This window comes from Hyperoodon ampullatus, assembly GCF_949752795.1.
Source record: "Hyperoodon ampullatus genome assembly, chromosome: 2".
NCBI lineage: Eukaryota > Metazoa > Chordata > Mammalia > Artiodactyla > Ziphiidae > Hyperoodon > Hyperoodon ampullatus.
The window spans coordinates 109780005-109798867 of record NC_136915.1 but is presented as its reverse complement, the minus strand read 5'-3'; the positions used below and the strand labels follow the sequence as shown (position 1 = coordinate 109798867).

Genomic DNA, 18863 nt, shown 5'->3' with positions numbered 1-18863 from the left:
CCCAAATTCACTAAAGCACCTATTCAATCTGTTCTCTTAGCACCCTATAGTTACCTTCATTATAGCATTTATTACACAGAATTGCGATTATGTGTGCTCAACGAATGCTTGCTGAACAAACTTCTCCCAACCATTTGCTAAGGATCCTCCAAAGCAGACTAAATGATTTTATATAATTTCATAAATAAGTAACGATGGTTCACTTTTCAAAAATTATAAAATGGTCTTTTGAGTAAAAATGGTAAACTAATCACTCCTATTCAGTGTCTCTCCCTCCTGGGACTCCTATAAAATGAATAGTAAAGGAACACAAAGATATAAACCAGTAACAAGGAAAAGGTTTTGTAAGAGTAAGAAGTAATGAGGCAGGGTAGAGAAAAATGAGGTTAGGAGTATGCAGAAAGGGAGTTATACCTGGGAAAGGAGCTGATCTGTCTTGCAGAATCCCTGAGAAGTTTTGATCCAGGAAATGATGAGTATAAAAAAGTGGAGTGAGTACTGGGGTTGAAATCAGAAATTAAAAGTGTGAATACCTTGGGGACTTCCCTGTGGTGCAGTGGTTAAGAATCCACCTGACAATGCAGGGGACACAGGTTCGAGCCCTGGTCCCGGAAAATCCCACATGCCACAGAGCAACTAAGCCCGTGCGCCACAACTACCGAAGCCCGCGCACCCAGAGTCCATGCTGTACGAGAAGCCACTGCAATGAGAAGCCCACACACTGCAACAAAGAGTAGTCCCCACTCGCCTCGACTAGAGAAAGCCCATGCGCAGCAACGAAGACCCACCACAGCCAAAAATAAATAAATAAATTTATTAAAAAGAAAAAATGTACTATATACTGGGAATTCCCTAGAGGTCCAGTGGTTAGGACTCCCTGCTTTCACTGCCGAGGGCGCAGGTTCAATCCTGGTTGGGGAGCTAAGATCCCACAAGCTGGGTGGTGCAGCCAAAAAAAAAAAAGTACTTCAAGTATTATATACTTTTATAACCATATATAGTGATTAGAACTAAAAAATAAATAAAAATAAAGTACAAAACAGTTTCTTTCAGGGGCCATTAGACAAATGTCTAATTATCAACCCCTCTTCCCGTTGAGGTGGGGAGAAAGAGGTTCCTTAATTGAGTTGATGAAATTCAGAAACAATGTTTCCATCTAGTATCCTGGGTTTAAAAATATATATATATACAAACTTCTGCCCAATTTTATATCCCGTAACAGTAACTTGGCACACTCCCACTGAAACGCTAAGACATAAGGCTTTAGCAAAGCTTAATGGTCACGGTATTCACGAGCTTTAGCATCAAAAAGACCAAGGTCTTAATTCAGACACCTTCACTTGCTAGTTATAATACTACCTTGTACAAGGTTACTAACCCTCTTCAAAAGTAACTTCTTCGGGACTTCCCTGGTGGCGCAGTGGTTAAGAATCCTCCTGCCAATGCAGGAGACATGGATTCGAGCCCTGGCTTGGGAAGATCCCATATGCCGCGGAGCAACTAAGCCTGTGTGCCACAACTACTGAGCCTGCGCTCTAGAGCTCATGAGCCACAACTACTGAGCCCACGTGCTGCAACTACTGAAGCCCACGCGCCTAGAGCCCGTACTCCACAACAAGAGAAGACACCGCAATGAGAAGCCCGCGCACCGCTATGAAGAGTAGCCCCTGCTCGCCGCAACTAGAGAGAGTCCACGCACAGCAACGAAGACCCAACACAGCAAAAAATAAATAAATTAATAAATAAATTTATTTAAAAAATAAAAGTAACTTCTTCATCTGTGAACTGGAGATAATAATGCTTATCCTAATAGAGTTAGATAACACATATAAACAGTCACAGATATATGGCAAGCAATTGATGTAAGACAGCTTTAATCATTACTTACATTGGCCACCACTTTTACTTCTTTGTACTGTGCTTCATAGAAAATTCCAGCATTTTCAAGTGCTTCTGTTAGTGACGGCCCATTTTTCACCTGCTTATCTAGTCCATTCACAAATTCCTCCAGCTTGGCACTTGCCTCTTCAAATTCTTTGGAGAACTTCTTCCCACCTGTCTTATCTAAAATAACAAGAGGAAGTATTCTGTAATATTCTTAGTCTCATAGTTACACCTTAAAGAAGCTTCTCTAAATCACAAAACAGATTATTTAAATGGTTTGTGTGATCCTGCTGTAGTGAAGCAAGAGTGCATGATGAACGCACTTGTAATTAAGGTAAAGAAAAGAAAGTTCAACTAAACGAAAGTTTGTTGACTGCTTTTATTCACAAATTTGATGTCACACTGCAACTCAGGAATAATGGAACGAGGCTCAATTCTGTACACTTATACCATTAACTTTTATACTATAGACTATAATAAGATATATCTCTTAGATGAGAAAACAGAGGTTCAGAAAAGTAAAGATCAAGTGACTTCTTTGTGTATCAGGCTTAAAAATTATTCTTTCCTATCTGAAGATCTCTGGTAATTTGATATTAGAAGAGTACCATGAATTATTTTTCAATAGTGACATTGTATGACATTGTAAACTGTTTCTTACTCTCCTAAGTACTTTTTTCCCAGTGATGTTGGAATATGGCCTTAGGTGTGGATATAAATTTAGGCTTTGCATTTTATCAGCTGTGTAACTTGGGCAAGCTTCTTATCTCCTTATGAAGCCTCAGATTTCTCATGTCCAAAACAGAGGTTTTTAACATGCTTCTGAGTTGTTGTGAGGACTAAATTAAATAACATATGTTCAATTTAAAGCATGGCACAAGAACAAAGTAGGTGCCAAAACAAGTAGCTGGTAGTCATTAACTCATTATTTCAAAAATACTTATCAAATGCCTATTATGTGCCAGGTATTGCTCTAGGCACTAGGATACAGCAAGAACAAATAAGGATAATTTCTACTTTCATGACATTTACATTCTAATAAATTAATATGATTATTATTTATAATCTACAATGTAAGGAAAAGAGAGCAAGTCACTAGATTTTATGAGGCATTACAGTGACCTTAGTTATTTATTATTATTATTTTTTTGGCTGCACCATGTGGCTCGCAGGATCTTAGTTCCCTGACCAGGGATCGAACCCAGGCCCAGAGTGGTGAAAGTGCCACATCCTAACCACTGGACCACCAGGGAATTCCCTACAGTGACCTTATTGAAGAGTACAGCCAAACCGGTTAATCACTCATGTGAAATACCCCTAACATAATCCAATACATCAAGAAAGGACTAGAAGTGGGGAAAAGGACAGAATTTACTTATTTAAAAAAATTTTTTTAAATTTACTTCTTCTCCAGCTTTATTGAGATATAACTGGCATATAACATTGTTTAAGGTGTGCAATTTGAAGGCTAGGAATTTACTTATGAAATTGACATGCATGAAATCACCATCTGGGAAAGAGGCGCCACAACTATTCTCTGTAACATGAGGTTGTCTTTATGGAAGAAGTCAGTCTGATCACTTGAAGATGACATATATAGAAAGAAAATCCAACTTATTCTATTTAAAGGGATGTAGGTATTACCTTTTAAGCATTTGAGAGTTTCTGTGCTGCACACATCCACCCTCATAGTTGACAGCTGTTTTTCTTTCAATTCTATCTGATCTTCTGAGCGTTTGTACAGCAACAGCTCTTCAATGAGGGCCTGAGACTGAACACAGACCAGGGTCATATTTAATTTATGAAATCATCTACTTATTCTACCTTTCCACACTAAAGTAAAACATGAATAAAACCTAACAAAGCCACGAAAGGCAAAAACCCTTCATATTTCCTCATAATCAGGAATATCAAATATCAACATCAATTCTCATGTCAAAACCATATTTTCAGTTACATACTTTAAAAGATCCTTTTCCTTATTTATTCAAAGCTAATTTATGGATAGAGTTAAGATTGAAACAGACAAAGGTCCACTTATATCTTCTTTAAATTTTAACTAGATAAACGGTCTTATTATGTTAACTTTAAGCAAATTTTAATTTAATACAGTTTTACAGAAAGATGAATCCCTTGTTGGGATTCAACACAAAATCCAACCGGTAATAGATATTTCAGAAGAAGGTTACTTCGTCCTTTAGAGGTACAGATAAAACTCTTAAGTTTTAGACAGTTTGAACATGTTTAAAATGTAACTGATGTATAATTGAATAAAAATAAATCTTTCAGGATGGACTATACAGAAAACTAACGCAAAAGGGGTGAATAATATTTTGGCATGTTGAACATATTCTGTAACTTACTCGAAATTCAGCAACTATCTTAGACTTGAGAGCAGCTTTTGGATTCGTGGATGCTGTTGGAATTAAACAAAAGGTCATTTAAGAATATAGACACAAAATGTTGACTAATATTCAGGAAAATTTCCAGTTTTATAGTTAAGGGTGTACTCTTTGAATATATGTCGAACATGCACATTTAAATCATGGTATAAATTCCTAGAATGAATAGTGGAATATGAAATTTGAACACTCCCAAGCATGGTAAATATAAAAATACACTATTTAGATAGGTCTAACCTACTTACCTCCAACATACCCTGTAAGTCTGAGGTCCTAGAATTATTGATTTGGAGATACTGAGATACATGAAGTACCTTTTTGCCTAGTCTGACTGAGTGTAAGAAGATTTTAACACCTCAGATTAAGAGTGTTCAGGAGCAGGACATCCAATTAATCCTGCACACTGGCTGAAGAAAATTTACTTAGAAGCATCAACTCTATTCCTATGTATTTAATTTTGGATTTCTTTTTCTGCTGACTCAATTCATAGCAAAAATAGGCAGGGAAAGTTCTAAGTAAAATACCACTGTGGTTGAACTTTGGCTGAAATGATGACTCTTGTTGTTCCTAAGCATGCAACTTATGACCAAAAGGATGTGAGAGGACTCCCTTAATCATGATGAATATCACATGCTTGCTGGAGCAAAACCATCCCAAGTGTCTTGTTTCACCTCCCAATTCTCACTGTCTTTTACCTTGTTCCCTCCACACCTTCAAGTCTTTCTCAATATTCCTCAGTTTGGCCCACAGCAGCCTATCACATGCAGTTTTCCACTCCCTTGATCTCATGCTGGGTAAACATGATAAACACAGCAGGAGCTCCTGTTAGAGAATGAGCTTCTGGCCAGGATTTGAGGCCCATGTCTAATCTGGTAGAGTATATCCCCAAATCTGAAGGATTTCATGGCTCCCACAGAAACGCTTCTTTTTTTTTTTTTTTTTTTTTTTTTTTTTTTTTGTGGTACGCGGGCCTCTCACTGCTGTGGCCTCTCCCGCTGCGGAGCACAGGCTCCGGACGCGCAGGCCCAGCAGCCATGGCCCACGGGCCCAGCCGCTCCGCGGCATATGGGATCCTCCCAGACCGGGGCACGAACCCGCATCCCCTGCATCGGCAGGCGGACTCCCAACCACTGCGCCACCAGGGAGGCCCAGAAACGCTTCTTAATGCCTAGTCTCCTCTTCAGCTCTGTTGTTTAACGCCAGCTGCCTCTAACTTCACATATCTTTGAACCTGAAAGTTAGCCTGGGCACTATCATGTATTTTTTTTCTTCTTTCAATCCCCCAACTACTCTTGAATCTTCACTCATTTAAACCCTTTTTCTGCATTTCCTTTGTTTAAAAGTAGTTCTATTTTTATTTTTTTAAAGAAGTAACTTCATGATGGCTTGTTTAGTGTAAGTCACTGGGAGCCTCCCAGGCCTGGAAAACACAGGCTTGCCCATGGTTTATGCCAGGTACGATGTCAAATGGTCTACATTTTCTTCTGCTCCAAAAAGAGGAGGTAATTTATATTAGTTGAGATTTTGTTCCTTACTTTGTGATTTCTTCCACTGCTTATTCGGTTGTTTGTTCAGATTTTCTTTCAGCTGCTTCTGAGTTTTGAAAGTGGTACCTGGAAAACATTTCAGTTTTTGCAATCTGGCGTTATGGGAAGCTGTTCTGTCTGTCCACTTCAGTGTCAAAGTTGTAGCATGAAAAAAGGCAATCCGAGACTGTGTGTTGTTTCTTTCTCTCCTTTTCTTTCATTTTTATAAAAAGATAAAAATACCCACCAGATCTAAGAAGCTGTCAAATAAACATGATTTTACATCAATGAAATAACAAATTTTGAGAATAGGGTAGAAGCTTAAAAACACCAGGTAACACATTCAAATGAAGAATTTAACAGCTTCTTAGAAGATGCTATTTTTAAAGCAAATTTCTAGTCAAATTATGGTCATGGTATCAGATATCACCTACTGCTATTCAATGACTTAATTACATGTATCTAATACATAGGAACTAAGTAATTTAAATAACACCAGTACACAACTTACTGCAAATCTAAACCAAAAGAGAGACTGAAGAATGCCAATACATGCTTACTATCAAACAGCTTATTGAAAACTGAAACCCTGTCCAAAAATTGTCCCATAAGTAAGAGGACAGGGCAGTAATTATTAAACACAAAAGATGAACGGTTTAAAGCACTCAACTAAAGTAAAGCAAATGCAGGAAAATAATTAGATGGTCAACATCACTTAATATGCTTGACTTTCTTTAGTCAATAAAAACGAAATTCAACCCTCCCCAAACCAATTCTACTTAAATTTTAAGGCAAACCGATTTTTACAATTATTTAATTTTAAACAAACAGGGCCAGATCCAAAAGTTTATTTTTCGTTATTAAGCAAAAGGACCAAATCTGTAAAATATATATAATTTTAAAGACTGAACAATGACTCAATCTCTTTTAGGAGAGAAAAAATACTTACTCAAAGCTTCTCTTAACGCCATAATCATTTCTTCTGGGTATACATTTCTATCTTCCCAGATTTTAAAGATTCGTTCTATAGACTTAGAGACAGAAGGATCCCTAAGAAGAAAGAAAAAGTGAGACAGACATATAAAAATGTTAACTTACATCTCAAACTAGAAATCTGAAAATAAAGTTGTCAACAAAATTATTTTCCAAATGTCTTCTCATGTTTATTTTAAAACACTTTTTTCTGGTGTCTAGGGCTAAAATCTTAAAAACTCGTATTCAACACTTTTTACTACTGACATAGATGAGGCTATGGATAACATATTGAAGTTTAAAAAAATTTACTGAGAGTAATATTGGTTCATAATATAAGTTTCATGAGTACATTATATTTCTACTTCTGTATACACTAATGATTATACACTCATGAGCATGCTCATGATCAAAAGTTTCAGTTTCCGTCCATCACCATACAGTTGACTCCATTCATCCATTTCACACTCCCTCCACCACCCTGCCATGCTGGTAACCACTACTCGGTCCTCTGTATCTATGTGTGTGTTTGGTTTGGTTTGTTCAGTTATTTTATTTTTAATTTTTAAAACATATTCCATGTATGAGTGAAAACATAAGGTACGTCTTTCTTCACCTGACTTAACTTCACTTAGCATAATACCCTCAAGGTCCATCTGTGTTGTCACAGATGGCACGATTTCATCTTTTTTTTTTAATGGCTGAATGGTATTCCACTGTGTGTGTATATATATATTTCTCTCACACCTTCTTTATCCATTCATCCATCGATGGGCACTTAGGTTGTTTTCCTATCTTGGCTGTTGTAAATAATGCTGCAATGAACAGAGGGGTGCATGTATCTTTTCAAATTAGTATTTTCATATTCTTTGGATAAATACTCAGAAGTAGGATATCTGGACATGTGGTAGTTCTATTCTTAATTTTTTGAGGACTCTCCATACTGTTTTCCATAGTGGCTGCACGGATTTATACTCCCACCAGCAGTGTATGAGGTTTCCATTTTTTCCATATCCTCTCCAACACTTGTTATTTCTTGCCTTTTTGATAACAGCCATTCTAATGGGTGTGAGGTGATATCTCACTGTGGTTTTGATTTGCATTTCTCTAATAATTAGTGATGTTCAACATCTTTTCACATGCCTGTCGGCCATTTGTATGTCTTCTCTGGAAAAATGTCTATTCAGCACCTCTGCTCATTTTTTAAAAAAATTAATTAATTAATTAATTAATTTTGGGCTGTGTTGGGTCTTCGTTTCTGTGTGAGGGCTTTCTCTAGTTGTGGCAAGTGGGGGCCACTCTTCATCGCAGTGCGTGGGCCTCTCACTATCGCGGCCTCTCTTGTTGCGGAGTACAGGCTCCAGACGCGCAGGCTCAATAGTTGTGGCTCACGGGCCCAGCTGCTCCACGGCATGTGGGATCTTCCCAGACCAGGGCTCGAACCCGTGTCCCCTGCATTAGCAGTCAGATTCTCAACCACTGTGCCACCAGGGAAGCCCCCCTCTGCTCATTTTTTAAACAGGTTATTGGTTTTGCTGTTGTTGAGTTGTATGAGTTCTTATATTTTGGATATTAACTCCATTATCAGATATTTGATTTGCAAATAACTTCTCCTATTCAGTAGACTGTCTTTGTTTTACTGATGGTTTCCTTTGCTGTGCAGAAACTTTTTAGTTTGATGTAGTCCCATTTGTTTATTTTTCCTTTTGCTTCCCTTGCCTGAGGAGACATATCCAGAAAAGTAATGCTAAGACCAATGTCAAAGACCGTACAGCCTACGATTTCCTCTAGGAGTTTTATAGTTTCAGGTTTTACATCAAGTCTTTAATCCATTTTGAGTTAATTTTTGTGTCTGTTGTGAGACAGTGGCCTAGTTTTGGGGGTTTTTTGTATGTTGCTGCTTTGTTTTTCCCACCACCATTTACTGAAGAGACTGTCCTTCCTCCATTGTATGTTCTTTGCTCCTTTGTTGTAAATTAGTTGTCCATAAATGCATAGGCTTATTTCTGGGCTTTCAATTTTGTTCCACTGATCAAGGTATTTGTTTTTCTGTCAATACCATGCTGTTTTGGTTACTATGGCTTTGTAATATCATTTGATATCAGGGTGTGTGATACCTACAGATTTGTTCTTTTTTCTCAGGATTACTTTGGCTATTCAGGGTCTTTTGTGGTTCCATACAAATTTTAGAATTTTTGTTCTATTTTGGTGAAAAACGTCCTTCAGATTTTGATTGGAATTGCATTGAATCTGCAGATTGCTTTAGGTAATATGAACATTCTGAAGTTAATTCTTTCAATCCATGAGCGTGGAATATCTTTCCATTTATTTGTGTCTTCTTCAATTTCTTTCAACAATGTTTTATAGTTTTCAATGTACTGGTCTTCCACCTCCTTGGTTAAATTTATTCCAGGTATTTCATTCTTTTTTGTTGCAACTGTAAATGGGATTGTTTTGTTTTCTTAATTTCTTTTTCTGCTAGCTCACTGTTAACACACAGAAATGAAACCAAGTTTTGTATACTGATTTCATATTCTGAAATTTTACTGTATTCGTTTATTGATTCTAATAGGCTTTTAAAACAAATTTTTTAAAATTAATTATTTATTTAGTTTTGGCTGTGCTGGGTCTTCGTTGCCACACGCAAGCTTTCTCTAGTAGTGGTGAGCAGGGGCTACTATTTGCTGCAGTGCACGGGCTTCTCATTGCAGTGGCTTCTCTTGTTCCAGAGCACGGGCTCTAGGCGCGCGGGCTCAGTAGTTGTGGCTCGCAGGCTCTACAGTGCAGGCTCGGTACTTGTGGTGCATGGGCTTAGCTGTTCCACGGCACGTGGGATCTTCCCGGATCAGGGCTCGAACCCATGTTCCCTGCACTGGCAGGAGGATTCTTAATCATTGTGCCATCAGGGAAGTCCCTGATTCTAATAGGTTTTTGGTGGAGTCTTTAGGATTTTCTATATATGAAATCATGTCATCTGTAAATAGTGACAAACTTCTTCTGTTCCAGTGCCTTTTATTTCTTTTTCCTGCCTAATTGCTCTGGCTAGAATTTCCAGTACTATATTGAATAAGAATGGCAAGAGTATACATCATTGCCTTGTTCCTATTCTTAGAAGGACAGCTTTCAATTCTTCACCATTGAGTATTATGTTAGCTGTGGGTTTGTCATATACTGCCTATATTATGTTGAGGAACATTCCTTCTGTACCCACTCTATTTTTTTTAAATAAATTTATTTATTTTTTTATTTTTGGTTGTGTTGGGTCTTCGTTGCTGCGCATGGGCTTTCTCTAGTTGCAGCGAGCAGGGGCTACTCTTCGTTGTGGTGCGCGGGCATCTCATTGCAGTGGCTTCTTTTGTTGCAGAGCACGGGCTCCAGGTGCGTGGGCTTCCACAGTTGTGGTGCATGGGCTCAGTAGTTGTGGCTCGTGGGCTCTAGAGCACAGGCTCAGTAGTTGTGGCGCGTGGGCTTGTTGCTCCGCAGCATGTGGGATCTTCCCAGACCAGGGATCAAACCCATGTCCCCTGCATTGGCAGGCAGATTCTTAACCACTGCGCCACCAGGGAAGTCCCTGTACCCACTTTATTGAGAGTTTTTAATTATATACCTGGGCATTGAATTTTGTCAAATGCTTTTTCTGCCTCTATCGAGATGATCATATGTTTTTTAATCCTTCTTTTTGTTAATGTATCATGTTGATTTACAGATGCTGAACCACCCTTGCATCCTTGGAATATATCACACTGGATCATGGTGTATGATCCTTTTATGATTCAGCTTGCTAACGTGTTTTTCCTTTTTTTTTAACTGAAGTATAGTTGATTCATAATGTTGCATTAGTTTCTTTTTTTCTTAAATTTATTTATTTTATTTATATTTATTTTTGGCTGCATTGGGTCTTCCTTGCTGCGTGCCGGCTTTCTCTAGTTGCGGTGAGCGGGGGGCTACTCTTCATTGCGGTGTGTGAGCTTCTCATTGTGGTGGCTTCTGTTGTTGCAGAGCACAGGCTTCAGTAGTTGTGGCACATGGGCTCAGTAGTTATGGCTTGCGGGCTCTAGAGTACAGGCTCAGTAGTTGTGGTACACGGGCCCAGTTGCTCTGCAGCATGTGGGATCTTCCTGGACCAGGGCTTGAACCCGCGTCCCCTGCACTGGCAGGCAGGTTCTTAACCACTGAGCCACCAGGGAAGCCCCATACAATGTTGTGTTAGTTTCTGATATACAGCAAAGTGATTCGGTTATACACATATATATTCTTTTTCCTATTCTTTTCCATTGTAGGTTATAACAAGGTATTGAATATAGTTCCCTGTGCTATACAGTAGGACCTTGTTGTTTATCTATTTTATATATAGTAGTGTGTATCTGTTAATGTCAAGTTCCTCATTTATCCACCTACCCTTTCCCCTTTGGTAACCAGAAGTTTGCTTTCTATGTCTGTGAGTCTGTTTTTGTTTTGTAAATAAGTTCATTTGTATCATTTTAAAAGATCCCATATGTAAGTGATATCATATATTTGTCTTTCTCTAACTCACTTCACGTAGTATGATAATCTCTAGGATCCATCCATGTTGCTGCAAATGGCATCATTTCATTCTTTTTTATGGCTGAGTAATATTTCATTGTATGTGTGTGTGTACACACACACACACACACACACACACACACACACACTACATCTTCTTTACCCATTCATCTGTCGATGGACACTTAGCTTGCTTCCACGTCTTGGCTATTACAAACAGTGCTGCTATGAACACTGGGGCACATGTATCTTTTTGAATTAGTTTTCATCTTTTCTGGATACATGTCCAGGAGTGGGATTGCTGGATCATATGGTAACTTTATTTTTAGTTTTTTTAAGGAACTTCCATACTGTTCTCCACAGTGGCTGCACCAATTTACAGTTCCACCAACACTGTAGGAGGGTTCCCTTTTCTCCACACCCTCTCCAGCATTTATTATTTGTAGACTTTTTGATGATGGCCATTCTGACTGGTGTGAGGTGATTCCTCATTGTAGTTCTGATTTGCATTTCTCTAATAATTAGTGATGTTGAGCATCTTTTCATGTGCCTGTTGGGCATCTGGATGTCTTCTTTAGAGAAAAGTCTGTTTAGGTCTTCTGCCCATTTTTTGATTGGGTTGTTTGTTTTTTTGATATTGAGCTGTATGACCTATTTGAATATTTTGGAAAATAAGCCCTTGTCAGTCTCATTGTTTGCAAATATTGTTCTCCCAGTCCATAGGTTGTCTTTTCATTTTGTTTATGGTTTCCTTTGCTGTGCAAAAGCTTGTAAGTTTAATTAGGTGCCACTTGTTTACTTTTGCTTTTATTTTTTTTTGCCTTGGGATACTGACCTAAGAAAACATTGCTATGATTTATGTCAGAGAACGTTTTGCCTATGTTCTCTTCTAGTTTTATGGTGTCATGTCTTATATTTAAGTCTTTAAGCCATTTTGAGTTTATTTTTGTGTATGGTGTGAGGAAGTATTCTAACTTCACTGATTTACATGTGGCTGTCCAGCTTTCCCAACCTCACTTGCTAAAGAGACTATCTTTTCTCCATTGTATATTCTTGCCTCCTTTGTTGAAGATTAGTTAACCATAGGTATGTGGGTTTATTTCTGAGTTGGCTTGCTAATGTTTTGTTGAGAACTTTTGCATCTATGTTCATGAGATACTGGCCTGTAATTTTCTTTTTTGTGTGTTGTCTTTGTCTGGTTTTAGTATCAGGGTGACCATAGCCTCGTAAAGTAAGTTAGGATGTGTTCCCTCCTCTTCAATTTTTTAAAATAGTTTGAGGAGGATAGGTACTAAATCTTCTTTGAATGTTTGTCTACTGCCAGGTTTTAAGGGTAGAAAGTCCTCCTACCAAAGATTTTTTACATTATAACTTATTTTCTTTCATCTCTCTTTTCATGATTAACATTTCTTTTTTTCCTCCTCTGTTTTGGTTTATTTATTAATTTAATTAATGCAAAATAGGCGTACCCTAATATTTCTTTTTAATGTTCAGCTGTGTAATTCATTTAAAGACCGCTGGTATATAAATGTAAGTTAAGCTCTAATCTAAACAGATTTCCAATTAATTGTTTCAATATCATAATTTCTTTTCCTAACTCATTTACTGTGCTTCCTCTAGAATATAATTATTAATCTTTTTCTTGGCTGTAAATTCTGCACCATTGATCCATTCTTACACTATACTGTCTTATCTTCAAAACTGTAGCTTATCTTCTCTCATTATGATTATACTTCAGGACATTTCTTTCTTTTTTTTTTTTTTTTTTTTCGGTACGCGGGCCTCTCACTGTTGTGGCCTCTCCCGTTGCGGAGCACAGGCTCTGGACACGCAGGCCCAGCGGCCATGGCTCACGGGCCCAGCCGCTCCGCGGCACATGGGATCTTCCCGGACCGGGGCACGAACCCGTGTCCCCTCCATTGGCAGGCGGACTCTCAACCACTGCGCCACCAGGGAAGCCCCCAGAACATTTCTTATATTCTCATTTGCTTATTTTCCTGGAGTAAATTTAGAGTAATGTTAAGTTCCAAAAGAGGTGACACTTTGGCATTTTAAATTTGAATTATATTAGGAGAATATATTAATTTAAACAAAGCATTATTTTCTAATTAATATCTATGAATTATTAATACATTATTCTTTACTGCAGCAAAGCATTAATAAATTTATATTCAACATTCCCAAATACAATTTATTCATAAAGGTCTCACATATTTCCTGTTAAGGCTATTCTTAGGTATTTCATATATTTTATTGCTAGTATGATTCACCATCCCTCTTACTGCTAACTTCCCAGAGTAAAAGTGATTCAGAAGTTTGTTGATGGTAAATTGTTCTCAGTTTTTGTTTCTCTGGAGATATCTTTATATGGTTTGTCTAGCTCTTGAAAGTAGTTTTGCTTTGTGTGCAAATCCATGTTTTTTAAAATTAATTAATTAATTAATTAATTTTTGGCTGCGTTGGGTCTTCATTGCTACACGCGGGCTTTCTCTAGTTGCAGCAAGTGGGGGTTACTCTTCGTTGTGGTGCACGGGCTTCTCATTGTCATGGCCTCTCACTGTGGAGCATGGGCTCTAGGCATGAGGGCTTCAGCAGTTATGGCACACAGGCTCAGTAGTGTGGCTCGCGGGCCCTAGAGCGCAGGCTAAGTAGTTGTAGTGCACGTGCTTAGTTGCTCCGTGGCATGTGGGATCTTCCCAGACCAGTGCTCGAACCCGTGTCCCCTGCATTGGCAGGAAGACTCTCAACCACTGCGCCACCAGGGAAGTCCCACAGATCCTGTTGACAACTATTTTCTTTCAATGTTATAAAAATATTTTTCGTAACTGCCTTCTGGTTTCACTGTTGCAGTTTAGAAGTCTGTTGTCAGTCTAACTGTAGTCCTTGTGCATGTGATCTGACTTTGTCTTTTCTCTTGACTACTTTGTTTTTTGTTTACTTTTTTTTAACTGTCATAAAATAATAACATAAAATTTGCCATTTTAACCATTTTTAAATGTACAACTCAGTGGCATTAGTTATATCCACAATGTTGTACAATGACCTCTATCTGTTTCCAACAATTTTCACTGCCCTAAACAGAAACGCTGTACCCATTAAACAATTAACTCCTTATTACCCCTTTCCTCCAGCTCCTAACAACTTCTAATCTCCTTTGTCTCTATGGATTTATCTATTCTAGACATTTTCTATAAATGGAATCATACAATATTTCCCGTATAACCACAATTCTACCTTCTGTTTCTATGAATCTGACTACTGTAGTTACTTCATATAAGTGGAATCATACAATAGTTGTGCTTCTGTGATTGGTTTATTTCACTTAGCATAATGTCTTCAAGATTCATCTATGTTGTAGCATGTGTCAGAATTCTCTCTTTTTTAAGGTTGAATGATATTCCGTTTTATGTATATACCATATTTTGTTTATCTGTTCATCTGAAAATTGGGCTGGTTCCTTCTTTTGGCTATTGTAAAAAGTGCTGTTATGAACAAGGGTGTACAAACATCCATTCGATTTCCTGCTTTCATTTCTTTTTTTGTATATACCCAAGAGTAGAACTGCTGGATCATATACTAATTCTATGTTTAAATTTTTGAAGAACCATCAAACTTTTTCCATAGCAGCTGCACCATTTTACATTCCTACAGAGATGCAGAAGTTTTTCCTCATGCTCTCTAACACTTGTTATTTTCTGGTCTTATTTTGTTTTTAAATTAGTTATTCTAGTAGGTGTGAACACTTTGGCTGCTTTTAAAAATCTTTTCGCTTTGTAATTTCATCACAATGAATAACTAGGTGTAAATTTTTTTATTAATCCTGCTTAGTATATGTTGTGCTTCCTATGTTTGAAGATTCATGTTTTGTTTTGTTTCATCACTTTCAAAGTGTTCTCAGCATTATCTCTTTGAAAGAACTCAGAAGTTCTCTCCTCCAGGATTCTCATTTGATGTTAATTAGGCTTTTCATTCTATTCTTCATTTTTCCACTTCCTTCTCTCTACTGCTGCATTCTAATTTCTTCAGAACTATTTTCTAGTTTAATCTCTTTTTCCCTTCTAGAATTCCTACTGGTTCTTTTGCCCAAATATCTTACCCATTGTTCATTTTATTCCATTTAATCTTTAACATCTCTTACAATTGTCTTATATACCCTGTCTGATAATTCTAATATCTGAAACTCACTGTGAGGGGATCTAAATCTGCTGATTCTCCTTTGTGGTGCTTTGTTTCCCAATGTATTTGGCGACCTTTGATATTTTTTTGATCTATGAGATTCCTGGTGATCTAAGTAGGAAATGTGCTCCTTGAGAGCAAATCTATACTGGAAGCCAGGGGGACTTATGACTCAAGACTACTTTATCCCCTTTCCAGAGCCCAGATCATGTGGTAGGTACTCTGAGATAGGCATACTAATTAATGTCAGCTCTGCCATTCTAATATGTCCACTGTTGTTGGTTCGGCTTATATTTTGTCAAGAATGTAATTGTTTTATAAAAAAGGACCCTTTGGAATAGATGGCTGGTCATTCAGCCAGAAGCCAAGTCATAATTATCTGTAAATGTCTGTTTACAGAGCTTCCTCCTGGCAGGAGTTATAACTTATTTACTGTTGCTTCTTCAGCACCTACAAAGTGTTCACTAAATAGTAAATGAATGAATGACAACTGGATTTTGTCATTTTCAAACCCAACTATTCATTATGAAGTCCCAACAGCTATTCACCGAAGTCTCAAGTAAAATATGCTGGAAAAACAGCAACTGCTAAGAAATCATAAAAATAAGACCAGGGTATGATATAGTAAAAAATAGCACTAGATGGGGAAACTAGAGGTTTTAGTTCTGGTTTCAGTGAGAAGTCTTTTGGGAACTAGGTTTCTTCATTTGTAAAATGATTTTTACTAAACAATTTCTGTTAGCTCTAAAATTCTTGGCTAGATTCGTTCTTTATATGAACACAGAACTCTCAAACTTCCACAATCCAACCATCTCTTGAATTTACAAATTCAACTAAAATAAAAAACCAAAACAAAATCCAAAATAGCAGTTTTACTTACCTTGTAATTCTAGACCTCTATTTCAGCCATTACTGATCACAACCTTAATTTCTACAGAACATACAATTATTACCACACACAACATAAAATAATTAAATATAAACTTTGTTGTTTGACATATAAGTAACAAAAAAATTGACTGACTTGCAGAATTGCTAGGATGTTGAATAGATGCTTCCTATGCTAGCAATCCTCGCCCCTGGACCACTTTTAAAACAGCAAGGTATTTGCAAATTATTTCAAGGCATAAAGTTGATAAGGAGTACAAGAGGTGCCCAGATATCACAGATAAAGAGAACTAGGGAATTTCCTGGCGGTCCAGTGGTTAGGACTCCGCGCTCTCACTGCCGAGGGCCCAGGTTTAGTCCTTGGTTGGGGAACTGACATCCCACAAGCTGCGCAGAGTGGCAACAAAACAAAACAAAACAAAACCAGAACCAAACAGCATAATCTTGTGCCTCATATCTTTTCTTTATCAGTAACTTATTTCTGGGACATCATCAGAATAATGTGCTATATATCTTGCAGGTTCTTAATAAATATTTGCCAACTGACTGAATGGAAGACCAAATACTGGGTCAACTCAAGGAGGAGGCAGTCGATACTTAATCCAAAAAACCTTGTAGCTCAGAAATTAGATGGAGAGAGATTTTTATCTCTAAAAACTTGCTACTCTGGGGCTTCCCTGGTGGCATGGTGGTTGAGAGTCCACCTGCCGATGCAGGGGACGCGGGTTTGTGCCCTGGTCCGGGAGGATCCCACATGCCGCGGAGCGGCTGGGCCCGTGAGCCATGGCCGCTGAGCCTGTGTGTCCGGAGCCTGTGCTCCGCAACGGGAGAGGCCACAACAGTGAGAGGCCCGCATACAGCAAAAACAAACAAACAAACAAAAAACAAAAAAAACAACTTCCTACTCTGTATCTCCTAAAATAATCCCCATTTATAAAACTTATCTTTTTTATTTGCCTATAACAAATGTTTTCCCTAGTGTGTCACTTGTCTTTAATTTTATGGTGTCTTCTATAATGCAGAAGTTTAATTTTGATGTACTTAAATTTACAAATACTTTTCTTTATTATCTGTTCTTGGTGTCTTAAGAGCTTTCCAAACTAACCCTTATAGTCATGAAAATATTCATATTTTCTTCTAACATTTTAACGTTTTGTTTCATACATCAAGGTAATTCATTTGAGATATATTTTTGTGTACTGTGTTGGGAAACATTTAACATTTAATTTTATTTTTTCCACACAGAAAGTCCATGTCCCAGAATCACTTATTGAAGAGTTCATCTTCCCCACAATGAATTGTAATGCAACTGCTACCATTTACAGAGGTCCCATATATGTATGAGTCCATCTGTGGGCTCTCTGTTTTGTTCCTTAAATCTATTTGTCTATCCTTGTATTAATACCATATTCTTTTAATTACTATAGCCAAATAATAATTCTTGATATTTCATAGGTTAAGTCCTACTTGGCTTTTTATCAACAGTCTTGACTACTCCTAAGACACTGACTCCTCTATATGAATTTTAGAATCAGTATAACGAATTTCTTTTTTTTTTTTTTTTTTGGTGGTACGCGGGCCTCTCACTGTTGTGGCCGCTCCCGTTACAGAGCACAGGCTCCGGACGCCCAGGCTCAGCAGCCATGGCTCACGGGCCCAGCCGCTCCGCGGCACGTGGGATCCTCCCAGACCGGGGCACGAACCCGCGTCCCCTGCATCGGCAGGCGGACTCTCAACCACTGCGCCACCAGGGAAGCCCTAACGAATTTCTTAAAATGTCCTACTGGGAACTTGATTAAAGTGTACTGTATTTACATGCTGATTTTTGTCTTTTTGAAACAGTTTATAATTTTCTTCATAAAGATCTCAACACACTTTTGTTCTAGGTACCTATAAGCTTTTGTTGTTATTGCTAATAATATCCCTTTTTTTAAATTGTATTTTAACTGGTTATTTCTGATATACTGAAATGCTACTGATTCCTATATGTTGATTTGTATCCAGCAACCTGGCTGAATCCTCATTAGTCTGTAAATTCTCTTGGATTTCCTATGAATATGATCGCAAAGTCTCCATTTATCTTTTTACCCTATATGATTCCCCTGAAAACATTTTATAGTTCTTCAACAACTATAAATCAGAATTTGCAAATTAAACAAAAATACAGTAAATACCATTCATATTAACATTGATTTAAAGTGATATTTAGTTGAAACCAAGTACAAGGTGCAATGCAAACATGATACTGAATATATACACTGAATTTAATACTGTTTTTAATTTATCAAGCCTATAATACTATTATCATTCAATTATTTCACCATTTTTCTCCATTTGAACTACTATGAACTTTTTTTTAGTGTATGTTGAAATTATTAGTGCCTTCAACTGATACAAACCATTATTTATATATTAAAGCCATCTTTAACCTTTCCTCATTAGCCTTTGATAAAGTAATATTACCTATGTCAAAATACAAACACATGATAAC

General features: G+C 37.6%; 1 protein-coding gene across 11 annotated transcripts in view; it reads right to left on the bottom strand.

Moving 5' to 3' along the window:
• RPRD2 (regulation of nuclear pre-mRNA domain containing 2) overlaps window positions 1-18863 on the bottom strand; it is a gene marked incomplete at both ends in the record, with an annotated part of 89233 nt that overhangs the window by 26612 nt on the left and 43758 nt on the right. For 5 of the 11 annotated variants that reach the window (XM_079697008.1, XM_079697013.1, XM_079697015.1 and 2 more), the window contains 5 exons: window positions 1889-2064; window positions 3529-3655; window positions 4248-4300; window positions 5822-5899; window positions 6762-6862. In XM_079697008.1, the coding sequence (XP_079553134.1) occupies window positions 1889-2064; window positions 3529-3655; window positions 4248-4300; window positions 5822-5899; window positions 6762-6862 (535 nt within the window). Of the gene's footprint in view, window positions 1-1888; window positions 2065-3528; window positions 3656-4247; window positions 4301-5821; window positions 5951-6761; window positions 6863-18863 lie in introns of all 11 variants that reach the window. The other 6 variants (XM_079697012.1, XM_079697014.1, XM_079697016.1 and 3 more) reach the window with 2 other exon arrangements.